At 36.8% G+C, this 21899-nt stretch overlaps 1 protein-coding gene across 3 annotated transcripts in view; it reads right to left on the bottom strand.

Annotated features, from left to right (window-relative positions):
- Positions 1 to 1984: 1984 nt before the first annotated feature.
- The window catches only part of CDIN1 (CDAN1 interacting nuclease 1), a 125710-nt gene continuing 105795 nt past the window's right edge, over positions 1985 to 21899 (bottom strand). For all 3 annotated transcript variants that reach the window (XM_082000883.1, XM_082000884.1, XM_082000885.1), the window contains one exon: positions 1985 to 2355. In XM_082000883.1, the coding sequence (XP_081857009.1) occupies positions 2220 to 2355 (136 nt within the window). In that variant the 3' untranslated portion in view covers positions 1985 to 2219. The remainder of the gene's footprint in view (positions 2356 to 21899) is intronic.

Genomic DNA, 21899 nt, shown 5'->3' with positions numbered 1-21899 from the left:
AGAAAGTGTATGCACTACCTAAAAAAATTCAGTTTGCCCTTAAAATTACTTCTGAATTTTCTACTACGACAACGTTCAGTTGTTTCTTCTTTTTTATTCTCTTTTTGATTTTACCCATTCCACTAACCTAAACCACAGTTAACCTAAACCAAAGTCCCATGGGCAGCAACACCCTAAATGCAGCTTCTGTGTAGCATCAGGCAGGTACACTTCACAGATTGCTTCTGCGTATCTTTATGGGCAGATCCTTAAAGCTGGTCAGGTAAAATAAGCTAAGCACAATACCTTAAATAGTTGAACATAAATGAGCTACAGGTGTTTGAATATTTTTTTAAAAAATAAATCTTTCCACTATAACACATTCAGACCCAAGAAAATAATCGCTATGCAACAATAACTCACTGTAGTGCAGCTATACTAGCTTACCTCCGCAGCCAGGGACAGAGTACTAGGAAGACTAAAGACATTTTTTCCTGAAAAATAAAGATTAGTCAAAATAATAAACTCCTGTCTGAAACTTACCAAAAAGTGTTAAAGTGAGAACTAAAAATTCAAAATAAAGGTATTGCGTACGCATCTGAAAACTATAGCTGAAAAAAAAATGAATAGGATTAATACCCTTTCTTTTAACTCAAGGCAAGACTGTAAAAAGTCTGCATGTGATTTCTGAAATAATACAGGCGCACAAAGTATCACCTCAACTAAAAAAGATGATGAATATGGACTGTAATGTTTTAAAGACCCTTTCCTTATGGAAGAGTTTATCAACTTGTGCTTTAGGGAGACTGTTATCACACCTTTAATTCTACAACAGAATCCATACCTCTGCTTAACTTCTCTAAAAATCTGAACATGGTGAGCATACATGCAAAACTCTCATTGACTTTTAAAAATATTCTGTCCCTTCCTGAACGCTAGTTAGCAAAGAAAGAGCATTAGAGAGCATCAAGCCCAGTAAGCTGCTATCATTAAGAAACCTCTAACTGAGAGCACAAACCTGAGGTCCAATTCTGCCCCTCTGAGTGGCGATGAGGATGGAAATGGAATGAGATTGAACTCCTCTAAACTTCAAGGCACGCTAACACCCCCCTCAATGTACCTCTGATCTCGGTGGCTCCAACAAGAGAAAACCAATGCTCTTTCTTACAAATATGCAGGAAACTTATGCCTATTTGTGTGCTTTATTTGTCTTGTGGAACTGATCCAGTATGAAGCACTGTTTTATCTTTTTTTTACTCCCCTTCTTGAACACCAGGGTGGTAATCTTCTTCAGAAGCAACCCACATAGAGAGCTCCTGCACATTGTTCTTTCGGACTTCAATACACCAGAAAATTGCATGTTGCAGTACCTACAGGGGTCAAGACAGATTCCTTCCTTAAAGTCAGTTAAGAGAAAAATTCCTAGGTATAGATTCCCCGGGGGGTGGGGAGGAAAAGACAAAACACAAGTTATTTTTGAGTCATTAAACTACTTATTAAAAACCCCACAAAACTAATCCCAAACTTCAGAGGCTCATATACATAAAATAAACCCTTGCTCTTCACTTTCACCCCCCCTAAAAATCCCCTAACTTAGATTATTTTTTAGTTGTTAACTTGGGATTCCGTTGTTGATTTTAGCAATCAGATAGTGATGAAACCCACGTACCAATTACTCTCTCAAAATCTGGGTATTTACTGCAAACAGCCTGAAATTTTATGATCCTGTCTTACCACTTGGGCTTTATGAACTATGCATTATATTGTTTTAAGCCCCAGAATAACAGTTTTTACCAATTTTCCACACCAGCGTAGGTGTTTCAGTCAGCTCACTAGCATTGAATAAACTTGTGTGTGAAACCATAAGAGAGCCACTTATTTTTAAAGGTGACTCTGTAATGGGGATAAGAACCGAGAGTTGCACCTTTCAGCCTCTGCATTTTTGTCTTTGTTTAGAATCCTAGAAGAAGCCATCCGGAAGGAGGAAAGATTACGAGTATCTAGAAACTAGCTGTTTGACAGAGACAGAAATGCTGATAATGAGTGGGCTGTGTCTGTCTTTTTTGGCTGATCACAACGGAGGTCTGAAGCAAAACAGAAACTCTTGATATGTTTGTGTAAAGAGGCAGTAGCATAAGGGCGGGCAGCGGGAGTTCAGCTGAAGTTCAGGGCAGATGCAGCCATTAGTTTACACCGCAGGAAAGTAAAATTGCTTCCGGATTTACCTCTTCCTCCCAACATCAGCGTTGAGCCATGCTGTGTCGCAGAGTCACAATGTCAGTAGGAAAGCAGTCCTTTAGCAGGATACCACGTTCACGATGGCAGTCCAGCTCTTCAATAAATCCATACCAGTAGATGACTAATCCAGGGCCAAATCTATCAAGCAAAAAGGAAAATGAACTTATGTGATGATTGTGTTAGGAGAACTGCAGTTTCCCACCTCTGTGAGTCCACCACAAGTAGACCTGGTAATTCACTGCAAAACTGGAGAGAGTATTTGACCTTCCTTTAATTTTCATATTTTAATCAATGTTGAATTGGTATATGGCATTAATACCAGATTCCATGAATACAAATGCTATTTAGAGACTCAAACAATCCTCATCAGAGTTTTGTTTCTTCCTTTGAATACTCTACACGTATCAGTAAAAAACAGACCTAGGCCTTAAATATTAAATAACATTTAGCAACTTCGATACATATAGAAGTCTCTCTTGCCACGCATTCTGCTTTTTCAGATTTGGGCATGCAGGCATTAAAAATACAAATCCCAGTTCATGCAAATTATAATACCAAGAAGATAACAACAAATCCTTAAAATATAATCTCTACAATGAGCTATCATTCAGGTAATTGAGCACAATTCAGAAAGAAATAGAAAGTTTCTGCTGTCATGTCTCTGAAATGTGCCTCAGGAATTCCTCAGATATTGCTAACTCTGACTGATCCCCACTAGGCAATCTCAGGAAGTAGCCCCATGGACTATTTTACCCATCAGGAAGTTCAGACCTTCAGGCTGGGTTCATAAAGAAGTAATCACTATCAATCACTGAGTACTGCGATATGTTTTGCACATCAGTTTCACGTTTTTCCTACTGAGAGCACTTAATTAAAGGGCAGCACTACTTTTGGTGTAGTGTTGCAGGAATTTTACAGTGAAATCATAAATTATGAATGTTGGGTTAGTAAAAGGATGTCTAAAAACAGAACTGCTTTCTGTAGTCTAACATTACAGCAGTCTGTACAACATTAGGCCAAAAAGCTTTTTCTTTCCTTGATTTATTATATGCTGTAGTGAACTTGCCAAAAACAACAGTGCAGGATGAGCTGTTAGATACCGTCTGTACAAGAAAAAGTTCAATAGAATGTCATGTAATGGTTTATATGCAGAGCTGTGCTCAGGATTCAACCAATATGGTAGCCAATTTTTGTTAATGTTTAATTAAAACAAAAATGTGTTGGGGGGCTGCACGGTAACCTGTATGTCCACTTAGCAGACAATACAAGCACTCAAGCCTGTGTGTTGCACCAGACCGGCTTCATTAGGGTGGTTTCATTCCAACAAGGGCACAAAGAAGGGAAAACTCTATTTGATGTGCTCATGTAATGGAACAGGCATCAAAGGAAGAATAAAACCCTGTGGCTTCCTCCTGCAGTTTCAATCAGATACGGTAGTCTTTTGCCCAAAACTGCTACGTAGCGCTGTAACATTTCGGTTTATGGCTACTACTCTTCAACCTAGAAGCGGCCGCAGTTTAGTGGCAAAGCAAATTACCCCTCAGGATAGCTGCGGCAAGATTGGCAAATGTGCTTTTTGCAACTGCAACATGGTATTTGAAAGTGGAAAGGTTAAAACCCTGACAAATCCAGCTATACCAGCTAACGTATTCAAACCTGTTCAGCACTGAGTAAAGCACAGACTAAAAAATGGCTCATATGGAAGGCCGATGCTGCCTACACCCAGTTCCTAAGTTTTCTCTGGCTGGCCAAAAACTTCAGCCTCTGCTGTGCCTCAGGACTTTTCTCCATTCTCCTTTGCTTAAGTTCACGTGGGGCCAGGATGTGTACGACCTCAGTGTGCCGCGGAGGCCAGCTAACCTAGCAGGAGCGAGGAGCAATGGCAAGCGAAGCCGAGGACCGATGCTCACTGCCTCCGGCGCGAGGCACTGATTTGCTCATGCAGGATGGTCCTACTTTTGTTATTTCACAGACTATGTATCTGTTCCCACATCAACCAAACACAGAAAAGCGATAATCGGGTGGGGATGTACTTATGTACTAACCCAAGTTATTTTAAAAGCAAAAATCCCCAGAAGATAAGGAGCAGACCTTGCATTTCTCATGGGCTATTTTCTGCAAGGCAGAAGCTATGAAATGTACACAAGTCCTTACTCATTACGAGCGTGTGTGCCAGGTAAAATCTTGATGCTAATGAGCAGCTGCTCAGCCCAAGTTCTGAAGGGCTCGTTTTGCTCTGTGTGGCAGTCTGCATCCCCCATAACGCATGGGGCACTGTGCTTAACTCATTTGTTAAGTTATTTTTTAAAATTGTAATTTTTAATAGAACTAATATTTTGAGACTCCTCAAAAGGCCAATTTGTGTCTTGCTAGCAAATCATCACAGCACAAGCACAATTTTCAGGGCTATTTTGTGCTTAAAGATTTTTTGTTCAGGAATGCCAAATTTGATGATAACATTTATATACAAGAACATCTGCATAGTGTTAATTGCAGGAGCAAGTACATCTTTAGCATGAAAACATCCATCAATCCTGCTTTTGACTGTGTTATTATAGCAAAACTTATCTGCCCTGTGCTGCCTAGGTCACACTTTCTTCCACTATATTGTGTCATTCCTTCTGTTATAGCTCTGTTTCACACAGCCCATATGTACGATCACATCAAAGACATACCATACTTTTGTTTAAAAACACTTAAGTGCAGTACTTAAGACCAAAATTAACTTGTTGGCACATTAAGCATTTGCCACTGACTATCAGGAACTCCTGCTGCTAAGTGCTAATTTCTTTCTCATTAACGCCCAGAGTTGGCAAATCACAAACAATGCCACTGGTTAATTACTGCTGCCTTAATTTGAAAAGACACTTAACCTTTTTGTGTAAGGGGATGAGGTAGGGAAGTGTAACTTAGAAGTAAGAACTATCCTTTCTAATTTGAGTCCTTCCAGAGTGCAGATATGACACCACGAAGAAGGAATCTTAATGCTGTGAATTACAAAGTAAAGCTACAAATTTATTTCTGCAACAATTGCAACATTTCACAAGTTAGTGACTTGCCCTGGCTTACACAGAAGACTAAACTAAAATGACAGAATGCTTACTTGGTATTGCTATGGAAAGGGGACTCATTTAATAGCTCTGAGGAGCAGAAAAAAAACTTTCAGTGTACCGAATGGTTCTAAAACTATATAGATACAGTAGGCAATATAGGCCACATTATCCTATTTCATACGAAAGACACACTGGAGAAAGTTTAAGCTTAAAATGAAAATCAAGCTTAGAATGTAACAAACTATGGACTCCTATGGATTTTGTTCTAGCTCAGAAAAAATTGTACAAATCCCTAAAAATTTGTATTTTTGCTGCCGTCTTTAGTCCTTACCCTGAAAAGCTTAGGTGTGAAGGAACGTGGCCAAAAGTTATACAAAACTGTAGTTTTACCTATTCCAGTGAAACTATTACTTTTAGAACTTTACTTTTATATGGAGTTTCTTTTTAAAGCTGAAAAGAAATCCAAGTAACCAAGGTTTGGTTAATTCCACGCACTAAAAATAGAATAAACCGGAAATATAGAGGCAAGCTTCCTTCAGAATATAATAAACACAGCAAGTGAAAATTGTCCACACAGGTTGCATCAGTTTACTTAAAAAACAACCAATAAATATGCAGTTATCATTACAGAAATCCTGGTTTAGTCACTGTCTAGTTTTGACATTAGAAGTTGTGACAACAAGACAGCCAAAGCCAACCTAGCTGCACTTTAGTGCGGGGTCAGAGTGCCAGAAGTGCCAAAAAGGAGGTAGACAGGCTTATGACCCCATGGCATGGCAAGAAGAGAGCAGGATTACAAAAACCCACAGATTAGTTTAGGCCTAATTTGGGCTTGATACAGAAGACTAAATTTAGTCTAAGTACTAAGGGCAGCCAGCGATGTCTTTCAAAGAATCAACTGAAGGATTTGAGATAGATGCTGGAGATAGTAAAATATAGTTTGAGTATAGTTACATATAGTTACAGGCTCAACAGTGCTTTAGATAAAACTTATGTCCGATCATACTACTCTACATAAGTCAGCTTTGCACTAAGTGTTCAGAGGATCTTTCACACTGGTTTAATGACACCAATTTTGAAAGAAACCCATAGTTAAAGGAGTATGGATTTGTACATCAATAATCCTGGGACACTGGGCTTTGTCCTTGGAAAGGAGTTTCACAGAGATATGCTGAACAGCCAGGAAGGTAAAATTCAGATAACCGAAAGCCAAATGGCTCTTTTTCTTAAAAAAACCAAATTGCATCTTCGTATATGCCAAGGGATCACTTAAGAGATAAAAGGGAAAGAAAAAACTAAGTAAAATGTGAATCTGGGTTTAACTTGCCCTCCAGTTGAACCAGTTTTGTGCTAGAAAAGAAAAAAGACTTTTATTTATTTATCAAAGTGGCCTAGTAGGCTCACACATATTCTACTTCACTTCAAGAGAAACTACTTTCTAGTAATGTCTTTTCTTCTGGAATGTCTGTGTGGGGTCCATACTAGCTTCTAAGCGTTTGCCTAGACATGTGGCTGTTGCGAGTGGATTTTTTCACCATCAAAAAGCCTTGCATGTGGTTTTATGAAAAATGCATTTTCAACACACTGCTCGATACTGAGCAGAAATGTAAAACATCTTGCAATTGTTTTAAAATAAATGTTCACTTTATTTATTCTTAGTCTGTTTGTTACAGATGGGTTGTATGCATCTCAGCATAATGTAAATAATTTTAATGCCAAAAGACTCTCATAATGAAATGCTGACATATGAATTATTATTTCTAATATGCATGTATTGAAGCAAATATTTTATTGAGCATTCAGATGAGTATTTATGTTATATGAATGCATAATAGCCTACCTGGCTGGTGATTTTAATTATGAAGGTCACATCTGAATGTGTCTTTGAAGGACTGCATACCAGTCCCTTGCTTTTTAATGTCAGATCTTCAACAGTGCCAGCTAAAAAGCTGGCTTTGTTTCCTTGTTTTTCTTCTTAAATATCAAGCAAATTAGAGCATTACCACTTGCACATCACTACTTATTTCCTGGGAAAAGGGAATTACAAAAATTCACAAATAGATTATTACATTCTAAGTCAATTTAACATGGTTCTTGAGAATCACAGTTGCGAGTAAACTGGTTTTACTTGTCATAGTAATAAACTCTGAAATTTAATAATTAAATCCTGCTATAATATCTAAGAAGTTTACTGTTTAAGGCCTCATAACTTTATTTTAGTGTACTTGTAGAAGTCTCATTTATGTCAGTGGAGGGAATTTAGATATTGGCAGAGCTAGGCTAGTAGGCAACAACTGCAGACCACATTTTCAAGTAAGGTCAATTGGCATCAGTCAGCCAACTTCCTTACGTCTAGACCAATTTACTACTGCTGATGACACAGCGTTATATATCTTGGCAAACATTTAATAGCCACTGCTCAGAAACTGACGTGATTAGCAAGAAATTTTCCATTTAAACAGCTACCACAAGCCTTGTTCAAAATAGTTTATAACAAGGTATTTCTGCTACTGTTCATTTAGACATAGTTTTAAAATCAAATAAAGGTAGTTGTGCATAAAGACAATGCATTTTAAAAACCCTGAATGCAATTTAAAGATAACTGGGGTTTTATTATCCCTGTCAATTTTAAATCCTCCACACACTTTTGTTATCCAGTGCCACACACACACAGATTTAAATTAGAGATGCCTTCAAGGCATTACACAGCACCTTATTTCCTTGACTTCACCAAATCTGTTTGAAAGAAAGAAAAAAATTCCAATATTCAGTAAAATCAAGGAACTGAATGGTATTTTTTGCTTTAAAAATCTGATCCTTAACATGTAACTCAGAAGGCTACATTATTTTTGGGCCCAACTCCCTTAAAGTACTTAATACAGTCTTCCTGCAGTAGCAACTGCACAAAAATATATTTGCTTGCAAACGTGGCTCAAGAAAAAGTTTAACAAGTTCTGATCACTTACTTCTAAATGTAATAGGAAACTTGTCCATGGCACTAGCAAGCACTATATCAAGCCTCACACACAGAAGTTAGCAGCATATTATGTCTCAAGAATCCAGTTTATGCTGCTTAAGGTAAAATTAAGCAAGTAAAACCTAATCTGCTTTAAGCTTTGATGTTACCATGGTAGTTGGGGGAAGTCTTATTTTTACTGAAGACAAGGAAGAAAATCAAAAGCTATTAATATTCTATGAGACTCCCATTTCCAAGGAGGTTTTGACTCAAAAGTGGGAATTTCTTTTGGGCTGAGAAAGGTAGGCATTTCCATGAATGGCAGATATTGATGTTATATGCAGCTGATGTGGAAGTTGGAGCTGTCAGATGAAAAAAAGGTGGACGGAAAGTAATACCAGGCCTCTGTCTCTATAGTCACACCTCTCTTGGATATGATTAAATCTTGACAAGCTTTTTTTTATGCTAGCTGTCTTTTTATCTCTGCAATGAGACTGTTTAGGCATCAATCAAATAGCAGCATTTCATCAGGCTTATAATATGATTTAATTGCTTTTGGCACTTGGTGAAATAAAAACAAATCAAGTGATATTTATGTGGCTATAAGAGACTGTTTAAAATATTTTACAATTTTGCATAGCACGATTTTAAAATGCATATTACTAGAATGCACCAAAAACTGTGCAAGTCACTGTCATTAAAATATTATAAATACAATGTAACTTTTAGCTGCATAATACATTTTTAATAAACAAACTGTCGAAACACATTATTCACACTTATTCATTCAGATCTGAGTACCGTTCTCCAGGCAAATAAAGGATTTTTATAATCCTCAATGACAAGTTAGGGTTTTTTAGAGATATAGTTCTCATGGAAATTAACTTTTAAAAGCTATGATTACATAACATTAAGGTTACACTGATTTACAAGGATGAAGGCTTTCTAAGTGAAGACTGAAGCAGCGAGTGAGAAAGAAAACGCATACTGGCTCAAGACAGCTTGTCATTAAGACAAGAGAGCCTTGAGTGAACTTTGAATTCTGAAGTTTTGTTGGTTCATGTCCTAAATTCTATTGAAACATATTATTTTTTTGTTTATTAATAGTATTTCAGATGCTTATCTCTCAAAGTGGCTGTGTGTAAGGTAACCATCACTTAACCATCTCAATATGGGACAAAGTGACTTCAGACACCCTGGATGATGGGCATAGCTAAGCAACAGAAGCTCAATCAAAGAATCGTGATCTGAAATGCACTATGTAAGACAGCTTTCTATTCTACTTTTTCAGAAGTTTCATAAATTCCTTTCTGATGGACAGAGTCTAATATTCTATATGATCTGTTCCAGCTACATGTTTGTCTTTTATAATTCAGCTTTAGCACATTGTTTTACTCCACCTCTACATGTGTATTAACGTGTTCTTGGTTCAAAGCAGCAATACCCTTCCACCCTGCAACAGGCAATTTGATGACCAGTTTACTAAAGCTATGCTACTTCTCTTTTAAGTTGTGCTACTTGTATTTACCAGTTAAGATACGGCAAGAATGCTGCTGTCCTTTAAAAAGGCAGGGAGAAAAGGTGGTGGCTTGCTTGTCGCTGCAAGGCCACTATTGTTTGACTCTGCATGTTTGAAGCTGTGGATCAGTGCTGAGAGAAGTTGCTGAGGTTATTTCAAACATTTTGTTAAACTCGCAGCAGTCCTCCCAAAGGAATGCTTGGCTGGAAACTACCTCTTATCCTGGGTGACAGAAAACATGAGAAAAGCTTTTGAGCACAGTTCGATTGAGGTCCAGGCAGCCATAAGTGCTGGTCAACTCATGTTGCCATTAGGTGATTAATAGTTGTTTATTTTTAGGGCTGGAAGTAACAGGCCATCCTAAGGCCAGTGCAAGATGATATCTGAATAATCGGCGAGTGCCTCACCGTTTGCAGCGATCCTTTCCTTCTGTGCAGCTGTTTATGTGGTGACAGCGCTTGCCGGAGTGACGGGATATGCCAAAAGTGCATTTCACAGAGGAGGCAGAGCTGCTCTCACAGCAATTGATTTTTCTTTAATAATTATTGTGAAGCAGAACCAAACTAATTGGAAAAGTTGTTCAGCAACTTTCGATAGCAAAAATGTTGATGAATAAATGCACTGTGTATCTGTGCGTTTAGCATTTGCTGAGTGTAAATCTTGAGGCCAGCATTAAAGCTACCTCAAGACATTGTGAATGAATTATTAGACAATTCTGTATCTCCGAATCCTTATACACAAATATACAATAAAACAAACAATGTAACAGATGAATTAACAAATGGAGGACAGCTCGTTTGGGCTTCCAACTTCCCAGATCAGAGAATCAGTCCAAGACTGGATAGTAAATCACACTGAGTATCTTCACACAATGTTGCTTAGCAGTTAACTGCCAAACACACTATTGTGCATAATTGACAGGTAGAAATATTTTATGTGTGATGCTGTACTTAAATTTACCGTCTCTTAAAGTGTAAGTCACCCATCCATATTAAGCAGGGAACAGATGAAAAAAAAAAAGTATTGTGTCTGCTGCCCATTACCGTGGCACCTGATGCCCACCCAGAAGGAAAACAAAGACCTCCTCTGACCTGGAATATTGTTGCTGTCTTTGGAATCTGTTGGCAAGCTGTAATTGTGCCTGGCGTTCACTCTTTTCATTACGAATCTATCACTTAGGTCTAATGCCTGAGGCTCTTCAGCGTGCCTCCCAATTGATACATACACCCAATATCTGTACAATCCAAGATGGCCCTGCCCCACTTCGTATTTGAAAGTAACTTAATTTTTAGTTGTTATTTGGCAAGTAGTCTTTGTACCACTTGCAAAATATCCAGCCTCTCAGAAGACTACAAGAACATATCACACGTTTTAGGTGGCGACTAGAGACTGTCAAGGCAATTGGTAGATCTAATCATTATTAGATCAAATAAGTGCATAACTGGGGATGTGTAAAGAAATCTACCTTCCTTTTCCACAAGGAACAGCCTTTTGCCTTCTGTCTCCTTCACTTTATACCCCCTCCCTTTATTTGTATCTATCAGCCAAACACAGCCCTAGTGCACGCACCTTCCAAAAAATTCATAACGCTATTTAGATTTATTTACAAGTTATTTTTTTTCTTAGTGTATATACCAACACTAGAAACAGTTTCATTTCAACTTGCTTTGCCTACTATGCACTGAACCTTTCTGGGCTCACAGTTAAGGTACGGAATTCTCTTCAAAAGGAAGATATACAAATGTACATTGCTATGTAAGGGAGCCTAGAAGGAAGGAGAGGAAGACTCAGAAGAAAATGCTATCACTTGTGAAGGTTTAAAAGCAATAGCAGATTAGTCAAGATAGCCAGCGACATATTATAATGCATGTCTGATGAGAACTGAGCCAGAAGTCTGCAATATGATGAAATCACATTAGTATGAATATTTTCCCTCATAAAAGAAAATGTTGAAAATAGTGGAAGACAAGTTGGACTCTGTATTCCTGTGGGTTGTTTTTTTTTAATCTTTGCCATGCAATTGCTAGATTGATCTTCTGTCAAGTCACTTACTCTATGTATGGTATTTATATGTTAGTTGTTCCCAAAGATGGCATGAAGGTTATTATCCCAATAGCCACAAGGCCTCTGTGTTTATAGCAAAATCCTTTTAGACAAATTCAAAACTAAGAGTGACTATAGTCTATAGTTTTTTTTTTTTCCAAAGGTCAGTATAACATACACACCTGTACTATTCAACGGGAAGACACCATAAAAACTGCCGTATTGGAAATGGGAGTCTAACATCATCAGTGGGTAAGGCATTAATAAAACCCATGCAAAACATTGCAATATTAACATTATGTGTGATACAAATATTCTTCTCAGTTTTTGCTGGTTTAGGTATCTGGTAACCATAACTGTTAAATATTTTTGACACTTCAATAAAACACAAAAGAAGAAAAAAGTCCATTAAGCATAAAACTTCTAGTACTGAACAATCTTTTCGCCTTAACTGTTCCTCTTACTCAGTTTTATTTTATACGCAGTGTATTTTATAAAGGAACATTGTTGCTTGACAGTCTTCTAAGGGCATCAAAGATAGAACCAGCAACCTTTTTTTAAATGAAATAGAAGAAATATAAGTTATTGAGCTGCTAGTCCTATTCAGTCCTGCTCCCTTTGAGACAAAAGCAAAACTAATAGGAAAAAAGCAACAACAAGACGAAAAATAATGAAATACAGCTTTTCCCTCCAAAGATAAATTAAGCTTGCACGTAAGCAGCTTGAAACATCATGAACAGCCTAACACCAACCAGTTTTACCAACCTTTCTGAGACTTGGCTAACTTCCACCTGAGCACAGATACCTTCTTGTTTTTTGGTTCTTACATTGCCTAAAAGCTCAGAGTAAGTACATTAAGCGATAGGATCAGGATCTGTCGCGGACAGCTGCCTTTCCGTCTCCCTTGTCAGCCAAAAACTGCAAAGAGTTTTTGGTTTCTTATTTACTTTTTAAAGTGCCTGTTTTCTGGCGTTCTCTCTCTGTATGTGATTGCAATGCCAAAGCATGCCATACATTCAAAATGTAATGAAGGACAGAGGTTAAAAATGGCTCCTGAATTCCATGGTTGCTGTGCTTTTACATGAACCTCCCGAGAAAGCTGTCTCTCACACAAAGCCACTTGTCACGAACAGCCATTATGCGGCTTAAGGAGAGGCGCTGACATAAGGTTTCCATCTGCTCCAACCTAAGCACAGATCACTGAATATGCTGAAGATGGGAATGACACCTTCAACTTGAACTGAGTAATGGAAGCCCAATATAGACAATAAAAGATACTTAAGATATTTTTCCTGTCAGTCCCCTCAGTTTATAGCACTCTCGCAAGAGGGGGGTTTTCCTGTCTGGTCAAGCTGGACTGTTGTTAGCTGGAAAGCAAAAAAAAAAAAACAAACAAACAAAAAAGAACCAAACACAAAAGGAAAAAAAAAAAAAAGGAAAGTAGAGTCAATAAATAAGCAAGAAGGGAGAAGGAAGAGCAACTGCAGCTCATTAAATTAAACACTCAGTGAACATTTATGCAATTTGAATTATTTCCTTCTACCTCTAGGATCTCTCCATAGCAGCCCCTGACTTTTGCCAAAGATTTTAAAGTCTCTTACCTTTGAGGCATCAAGTTTTTTATAAATTAGTATATCTACACTCGAGATAACTTTTACACATAGTTTTAAATAACTGAATTGACTTAGAGGTAGGCCTGCGCACAGCAGGCTAGGCACACCTTAGCTAGATATTACGTATTACTACACGCCAATACAAATACGCTCAGCAAATCTGGCAGCGTCTTCCTGAAGAACGAGAGGAATCAGCAATGGGATTTGGAGCTTTGCAGCACCAAGTCTTTGCTATGTGGAATACTTCTGATGGCAACGTTATTTCCATCAGGCTACTGAGATGCAAACTGACAGATTATCACTTGAAAAAGCGCGTTATTTCTGTCCTGGTTACAAAAACCAGCTACCCAGTCAAAAAACCCAGCTGGCCTATACTCCTCCTCCCCTCAAAAGTATCTGACAGCGAGATGTATAAATGGACATGGGCATACACATTTTTTTCCTCAAGCCTCCCTAGGCCTAAAACACTAGGATGCACTAGGTAAAGGAAAAGCTGCACTCTCCATAAAGGTATTCTATTTTTGCTGAAGGTAAATAGGACTTCTGCTTACAGACCGGAGTATCTCTCCTCCACAACTGCTAAATCCACATTAACATTTTTGAAAGCTATTTCTAAAGCCATACCAGTAGATTAAGCATTATTTTTAGTTAAGTTCAAAGAGAAGAAAGAGTACAGCTTTGCCTGCTCTACCTGATTTCACTATGGCAACAGCAAAATCGTAAATTCAGGAGATTAAGTGAGCTATAATTCCAGCTGAACCAGCCAAAGTAAGAATTAAAAATTAATTTATAATTTCTTGATTACCTACAGACACTTTTGAACCATCCTTTAATTAAAAAAAAATCAAGCCAGACCACATACAATATGATAGAAATGGTACAGAACAGTATAGAACAGCTTCTATTTGCTTAAGTAATGTTTCCACTTTAACGTACTTATTTGCTCTCATTTGCTTAACACTGCCAATATTTAGTACTGTGCAAATTTATGGAAATCTGACTTTAAAGAGCTTTGTGGTGATTTTTAATTTTTTTCATATACTTATACTGAAGTGGCTTGATGAGTGTCTGGAATAAATGAAATATAACTGAGTAGCACGTAACAACGTCTTGTGACATGCTGTGAGGTAATATAGGCAGTAACATGTCATCGTTGTGGGTAAAATAAGCTCATTGGTTTTACGCTGGTTTACTTTGCACAAAAGTTTGTCCCGTGACTATAAAAAAGGATGGATAAAACCTGATAGATTTGTAAACTTTTCCATGGGCATTTAAGGACAATTGTGCATTTGCACAGTACCTTGCTTATATACTGCAGGAGTTGGGATATCATCTAATATTTACGTTAGAGGAACCCAAACTGTATTTCACTTTTTAAAAAACAAAACAAACCCAAGCCAGATACTGTATTTGGATTGCTATTGTGTAAATACATAATAAACAAAACTTAATAAAAGAGCAGATGTGGTGACAGTAAAGGAAAACTTTTGCCTTGTTGATACCACTGTCTGGCAGCCATGACCAATCTTAGAATGTTTGTTGTCTTAAATATTAAAGATCCAGAAACTAAACCAAACATTTTTTAGCCAGTGTTCAAGTTACCCACTTTTTTACTGCAGATAACTATTCTGACTTCTGTACATGATCTACAATTTAACTAACATGCCTAAAATATTGCTACAGTTCTTTTCAAACCTACTTATAGACGTACAGCCTGCAATAAAGAAACGCTATTTCCCTTTGCTTTGCCACAGGAAGAAGGATCAATCTGTGTAACAGTTGATCAGTAAAGGGATACAAAGTGATGCAGCTCAGGAAAGGGCAAAATAATCCTATGAAATGCTGGGAGAGAGATTTTCAGTAAAAATCTAGAAATACTGTATTCCCTTAAAGACTTGCTTAGCTCTCATCTGAAAACTGTAGACAGGTCATTCAAGACAGACATACAATAGCCAGACATGGAGCAAGGCTACTACAATGTCCAGGGAAATGAACAGTTGCTCATAGGAAGATTAGATGAGTTCGGCTTTTCCAGCCTAGGAGAGCAAAGGCTGAGAAGAGGTATAATTGTCCTCCTCCAACCCATCAGGGAGACCAATGCTAGAATAAACTTCCAGTGAGGGCAGTGGGACCAAAACGCTTTGAAGGATTTTAAAATCCCACGTGGTAAGTCTAACAAACAGGTTATAAGACACGGTGTTTACGATAGCCAGGGACTTGACACAGTGATAAAATCTTACACACATCTAAATTCAGTACATGATACAAAACTCTCTCTCAAGCAATTTGCAAAAGATATCACCACTGCTAACAGAATTAAACTCGGACCCGAATGTTTTTTCCTTACCTGAGGAACAAAGACAAATGCCTACATAAGATGATGGACATTTATGAAATGAGATACCAGAATGTTATTCAGAATGCAGGAAGATAGAGTTTAAAAAAAGGTAAGATTAAAAGGAATCTAATTTTCAAATGAGCAGTATGAATCTGAACCATTGTTTATTTGCCCACAGACATAGCTTAATAATTTAGTTTTCATAAATAATCATGAACTGTCTGATTTTCATCAAAGGTAGCATCTTCAAATTGCAAAGGTTCTCTAGGCTTGGAAGATAAATACATAAAGACAAGCAAATTTTTCCAATTGAAGAAGTATATACAACTTTTCTAATTTCTCTTTTTTGTTTTTACAACACATACACACAACCTCAAGCTCTTCTGGTTCAGTGTTATCCAGGTTACTCTTGCCTAATCCTCAAGCCTAGAGCAAAGTGAACAACCAAAGATATGTAGAAAGAAATGTAAACAGCCACCAAACCTAGAAATCTGAGTAATAGCTCCATCACTAGTTCCCTGTCCTAGTTTTCAAGGAAAAAATATCTTGTTATCTGTAAGCAATATCCATGCCACACACACACCATTGTGTTTTTTTAATTAATTTCTGGATTCCTCTTAGGGTTCTGGTTGTAATGTTCATAGCTTGTAAAATGTTCCTGGGACCAGGTGACCATCTCCTCATCCCTGACCCACCTAAAGAGGTGAACTCAATGTGGATACTGCAGTTTGTAAGGCACAGAGCAAATCTAATGGTAAGTGAAGGTGTAAAATTCTCAGCGGACTATTTTTACAGGTAAAGCAACTTTCTGGCAGAGGTAAGTGTGACAGGGTGGGCTTCCTACTCATGCAGTGTAAGGCAATGCCTGTCACCTCCACCAAACTTGCCCGCAGTAAAAATGGCTGAAAAGGGCTGAACATTTTTGCTTCCAAACAGAGTTTAACTTAACAGTAAAACTGAACAAGGCAATAGCAACTGAATCAAATGTGACAGCAAAATCCCCATTTTATGCACACGTTTTATTACAGTTCTTAGCTTTGTGTTTGTATAGCCAGTGAATTTATGCTTCAGCATGTCTAAAACTGAACTACAGACACACACACAGTGGTAATTTTCTTTACAGTCGCCTACCAACTGAATGAGTACAAAAGAGGGGGGTTATTCCAGAAAAAAATGAGTGTACACTCAACCCCTTTGTCCTCCCTGTCCAGTCACTTACAGAATAAGAATATTTACTGTAAGGATGACCATAAAGTGTCAGACATTAGATTCAAAGTTGAAGAAAGAACTACTTCCATACACTGCTTCTAGCAAGAATCCTTTTCATATAACATGAATAAGAGTCATGAGAGATGAAAAAAAGTTTACAGAATATACTGTCACAGTGCATTTAGTCTTTGTGAAGGCAAAAAAGTAAAAAGATATGTGAATCAGAAGTGTGGTGTGAAACATCTGGACAACAATTAAAAACCCAAAAAGCATTATGTTAGAAAAGCAGACAGTTAAGCCACAGTCCTGATTCAGCATTAACTGGCACTTGCCAACAAACTTGCAATGAAAGCTGATGATAAATAAGGAGATACTAAATGATGATGCCTAAATGTTCGCCCAATTTCAGAAATATAAATGGTTGAAGATAAGTTATAAGAGGAGCAAGCAGCCACTTTTTCTGACTTCGTATATAGGGCTAAGTGAAATATTATCTATTCTTAGTTTTTTTCCATAAAACAATAGAAACAAGTGAAATAGTTTTAGTGTACTATCAGATAGGTGAGTTTAAATATGAAGCTCTTAATTTACAATAAAAATTTTAGCTTGACAGTTTAGCTTTTTCAGTGACTAAAAAGAAGAACAACCCATGATCTGTAAAAATAAATACCAGTTTTTAAAATATTAATTGGAAGTAGTGAGCAAACAAACTTGTTTTGGGATATTTCTGACTTACTACTCTATGTTAAAAAGATCATTTTTAAACACTTTTTTTTTTTCCTTGCCCAAAGACTAATTATTACAATGCTACCTTTACAATAAGTGAAGGGTAAGTATTTGGCTCTCAAGAATGGTCTTATGGGAAATGTGTATTATGTTTACTGTTATTTGATGATGAAATGTCAACAGACTAAAATATTTCTATAATAAATTATTCCATTCAATAAAAGCAGCAATAGTTTGCCTGGTTTTAAAATACAATTTCACTATAATGCATTGAAAGAAATAGCACTAATGTAAAAGCCCTGCCATGTGCATTAGTCCATATTAAACCACAGACCCCTAGCCCCCTGCTTTAGTGTATTGTTAAAGGTCTGGCAAACCCACAGCTACAAGAAAATTCAGAGATCAGACGAAAAATCTTTACTTACCACTTTGTGCCTAGATATAATAATTCATTGACTGTATTAAGCACAGGGCAATAATTCTGAATTCCCTGTCTTTAGCAGGTTTAATACAAAGCCATTACAATAGACAGTATCTTAAAAGAGTGCCTAATGTTAAGGACGTTGTGCTTAACACACACATTACATAAAACTGTTTATGTATGTGGTCTTTTTTCAAAACATGTGGGGGGCAAAATGGTTTTGATTACCTCACTGAAACACAAATAAAGAAATATTGACCATTCAGTCAAGAGTTGCAGCCATTGGGTTGTATTATAGGGATGTTCCAAATACAATTGAAGAAAATGTATCTCATAAATAATGCTCTGCCCATTAAGGTAAAGATAGTCAACTGATAGTTCACAGGATACAATATGAAAAAGCAAAGTGGTCAGTGCGATGACAAGGAAATTTTTGCAATAGTTCAAAATGAAGAAAAAACATTCATGAACAAAAAATTACTCTCTTCTCGATGTATAATCTCATTTACTACTTCTGATTTTTACCTCTGTTTTGAAGCATTCCATCTCATTCATGATTCCCTTACATGAACGGAAGGTAAACAGATGCACTGAAATGTCTCATGACACTAAAGCATCTCACAGTTGTGTATTTTAATTTCTGGCATACATTATGATCCGTACTTAATGGATCCTCTGTTCTTATGCCATTTTGATTATATCAGCATGTATTTTAGTCATTGATCAGCAACTCCATTTGTCTTTTATATCACAATTTGACATCAATACAAGAAACAGGATGAGATGCAAACAAAATGATACAGAATTACTAAATAATAGTTGATCATGAATTATATTTGCAATGCATGACTTGTCAGTACCGGATTTTACAGTAGGTAATGAATGCTTCTTTGTACTGCACTCCCAGAAATTCAATAAAAGCAAGAATAAAAGCTTACAGAGTAAAAAAAAAATTGCAATTACCAGTTGCTAATCACATTAAGGATTATTGGTCTTTCTTACTAAGTCAGGGACGGACATTAGATGCCTCTTCATAGTTACTGTTATCAGTGTCTTGGTGATCTCAGGTGGATCTCCAGTAAGCAGCACTTCTAATAAAACCTTGCTGTAACTGGAATGCTCTCAGAATTCAGTTTGGTCCCAGGAAGTTACTTTCCAGCTGTTATTCCCAACTATACAGACACCACAGAAGCAGTGCAGAATGCTGATGGACAGGAGCTGGAAAGGGCTTTAGCTGTACCACTATTTTGCTCAGCAAAATCTGGAAACTCAACCATTAACATTCAATTTGACATCAGACTAAAAATGAAGCATTTTAATGCAGAGGTTACCACAACACAGGAACTCAACTATGTTTTGATTTAGTAATGTTAAAATTTAGCCATTTTGGATTAAAATGAAACACTTGAAATTTCTGAAGAAGAAATTTTTCATTTTAGTTTGCTGAAACATAATTCAGCGTTAAATGGCATCGTCCCACCTCCTGCCTTTCTTTTAACATGTTGGAATGTGGTTAGACTCCCTCAACTCTAATGATGTATTACAAAAAAAAAGTAGTAGGAGAGATATGATCCTCCAGAGCCACAACAGCCATCCACATTAAATACAGTGCATTGCAGGACTGCAGTTGTTGCTTTATTAAAAATTACACAAAAGAAAACATTTCAAGTTCACCCAAATAATTGATATATTCTCAGCTGAACTGAAGCAGACATTTCACTTTGCTTTTTGTAGTAGAAATGTTGAAACTTATGAAAACTTTGTTCCCTGTCCAAAACTGCCCCCAACAGCCAACAAAAAATTCCTAAACAAATTTTCTGGAGTGACAAAGATTATTTTTATAGAAAGGAAAGAAGAATACTGGAAGAAATCAAAGAAATAGGTCATTTTGATATCTGATAACCAAAAGGAATGTTTTGGCATAAGTGAATTTATCTCCACCACAGTCTGATGAAGCTTTTCAGATTTTTAGTACTTGCTTATCTTTGTTAATACACTCAGGCATGCACATATCTTCTGAGAGGTCTGCTTTAATGGCTGAGCTTTAATGGCTCAGCTGACAGGAAATGTTAAAAGATGCCAAAAAATTATTATTAGTAGTAGTTTGTTTTTTGTGAACAATGCTATCCACTTTTAGGCCTCCAGAAATGCAAGGCTGATCTACATACTAAAACAACCCAAACCCAAAAAGTGGAAAACAGACAAATGAAAAAAAAAAAACCCAAAACACTGCCGCAAAACCGGAGGTAAGCTTCATAACAAATGAAACATTTTCAGTGAGACAACTTTAACCGAATATTTATTTTGCACTTCACTGTCCTGTCTTTTAACTTAAAGTTGTTTATAAATTATATGTGAAAAGATTCCTGGGGAATAAGCTCCGAGATAGAGCTAACCTGATGATTTATACATAAAAAAGGGGCATAGTTATATATATGGTTACACAGACATGAATATATATGTAAATATAGGTGAGAGAGAGTATGCTCATGATGGGATGCCCTATGCTAAATTAATCTTGCCTCATGACAAGGCAAATGCAGTGAGACTTGAGTAACTTTACAACCAACTCTGTGCAACAGCCCTGGTTTCTAATCCATAAATTTGCCTTCTGGACAATCTGTGTTAAAAGAAATAAGGTTTGTTTCTTTCCCTCCCCCCCCCCCGCCAATATTATATATACATTCATAAAATTAAATATGTAAAAGTATAGGATAAATAGGAATAATTTGCCGTTCTCAGAGCAAAGTGTGACTGTCTTTAATTATAGTTTCATGGGATTTACCTGAACGCACATGCTTTCTTTTTAGAATTAGCTTCATCAGGACTTTAATACAATGCATAAAAGGAATGTAAAATATTTGTTTTGGGGTATTTTTTATTTTTATTTGTTTTGTAAACCAAACAGATTGTACAACTTATTTTCAGTGTAGGAGTTGATTCCATATGTGCGAAATCAATATGACTATTGCAACACAACTTTTATTACAGGAAAAACTAAATTTAGCAAGACATTGAGCTGAGTAAAGAGAAAGCTGCATATTTTCTGAATGACTGAATTTTAAGAATTAAAAAAATAGGGAAAGCACTATTAAAATGGGCATTTTTATAGTACATCTATAGCTTGGCAAAAATCAACCACTCTTTACTTTTCATACACTGACTGAAGTTCACTGCAAAATAGTTTTTTACTTTCACTAATCAGTTTGGAACTTTACTACTCTGCCGGCCAAAACTCTTAATTTGTTAATCTGATTTTATCAATGGGTAGAGGCATATTTTGTGTGCTGTTACTATCCTTAAGCTTAAATAGTTTTCTCCTAGCTGTTTAACCCCTGCTGTACCTACAGAAAACAAATGTATTTCCTCATATTCAGCCTACTTACTCTTGGATATATTAGGACAAAACAGACATGATGTACTGCAGACTGCACTTTTTTTCTCTACTGAAAGTGACTGAGTGCCTAAAGTGCTTAATTTGGAGGATAATACTTTAGTTGCTTTAAGGAGGCAAGTATAAGGCTGTTCAACATCTCTAAATAGTATACATTTAAACAAAAGTCAGTAAAAATTCACTCTAAGAGAAATCTGGCTTGAGGCTCAGTACACATTACCGGTGCACGTATTTACCTGATTTGGCAGGGTAGATTAGTAGACAATCTAAATTGTTGAAATACGAAATGTTCTCAACCTCAACATGTCTGAAAGTTCCGAGTTTATCATGTTAGTTATCCACTAATACTGAAGTATATAAAGACGCTCAAAACTCCATACATTCTTTTAGCACATGCGCATTGTAGAACC

This window comes from Phaethon aethereus, assembly GCF_964289735.1.
Source record: "Phaethon aethereus genome assembly, chromosome: 5".
Classification (NCBI taxonomy): Eukaryota; Metazoa; Chordata; class Aves; order Phaethontiformes; family Phaethontidae; genus Phaethon; species Phaethon aethereus.
This window is presented reverse-complemented; position numbering and strand designations above follow the sequence as displayed.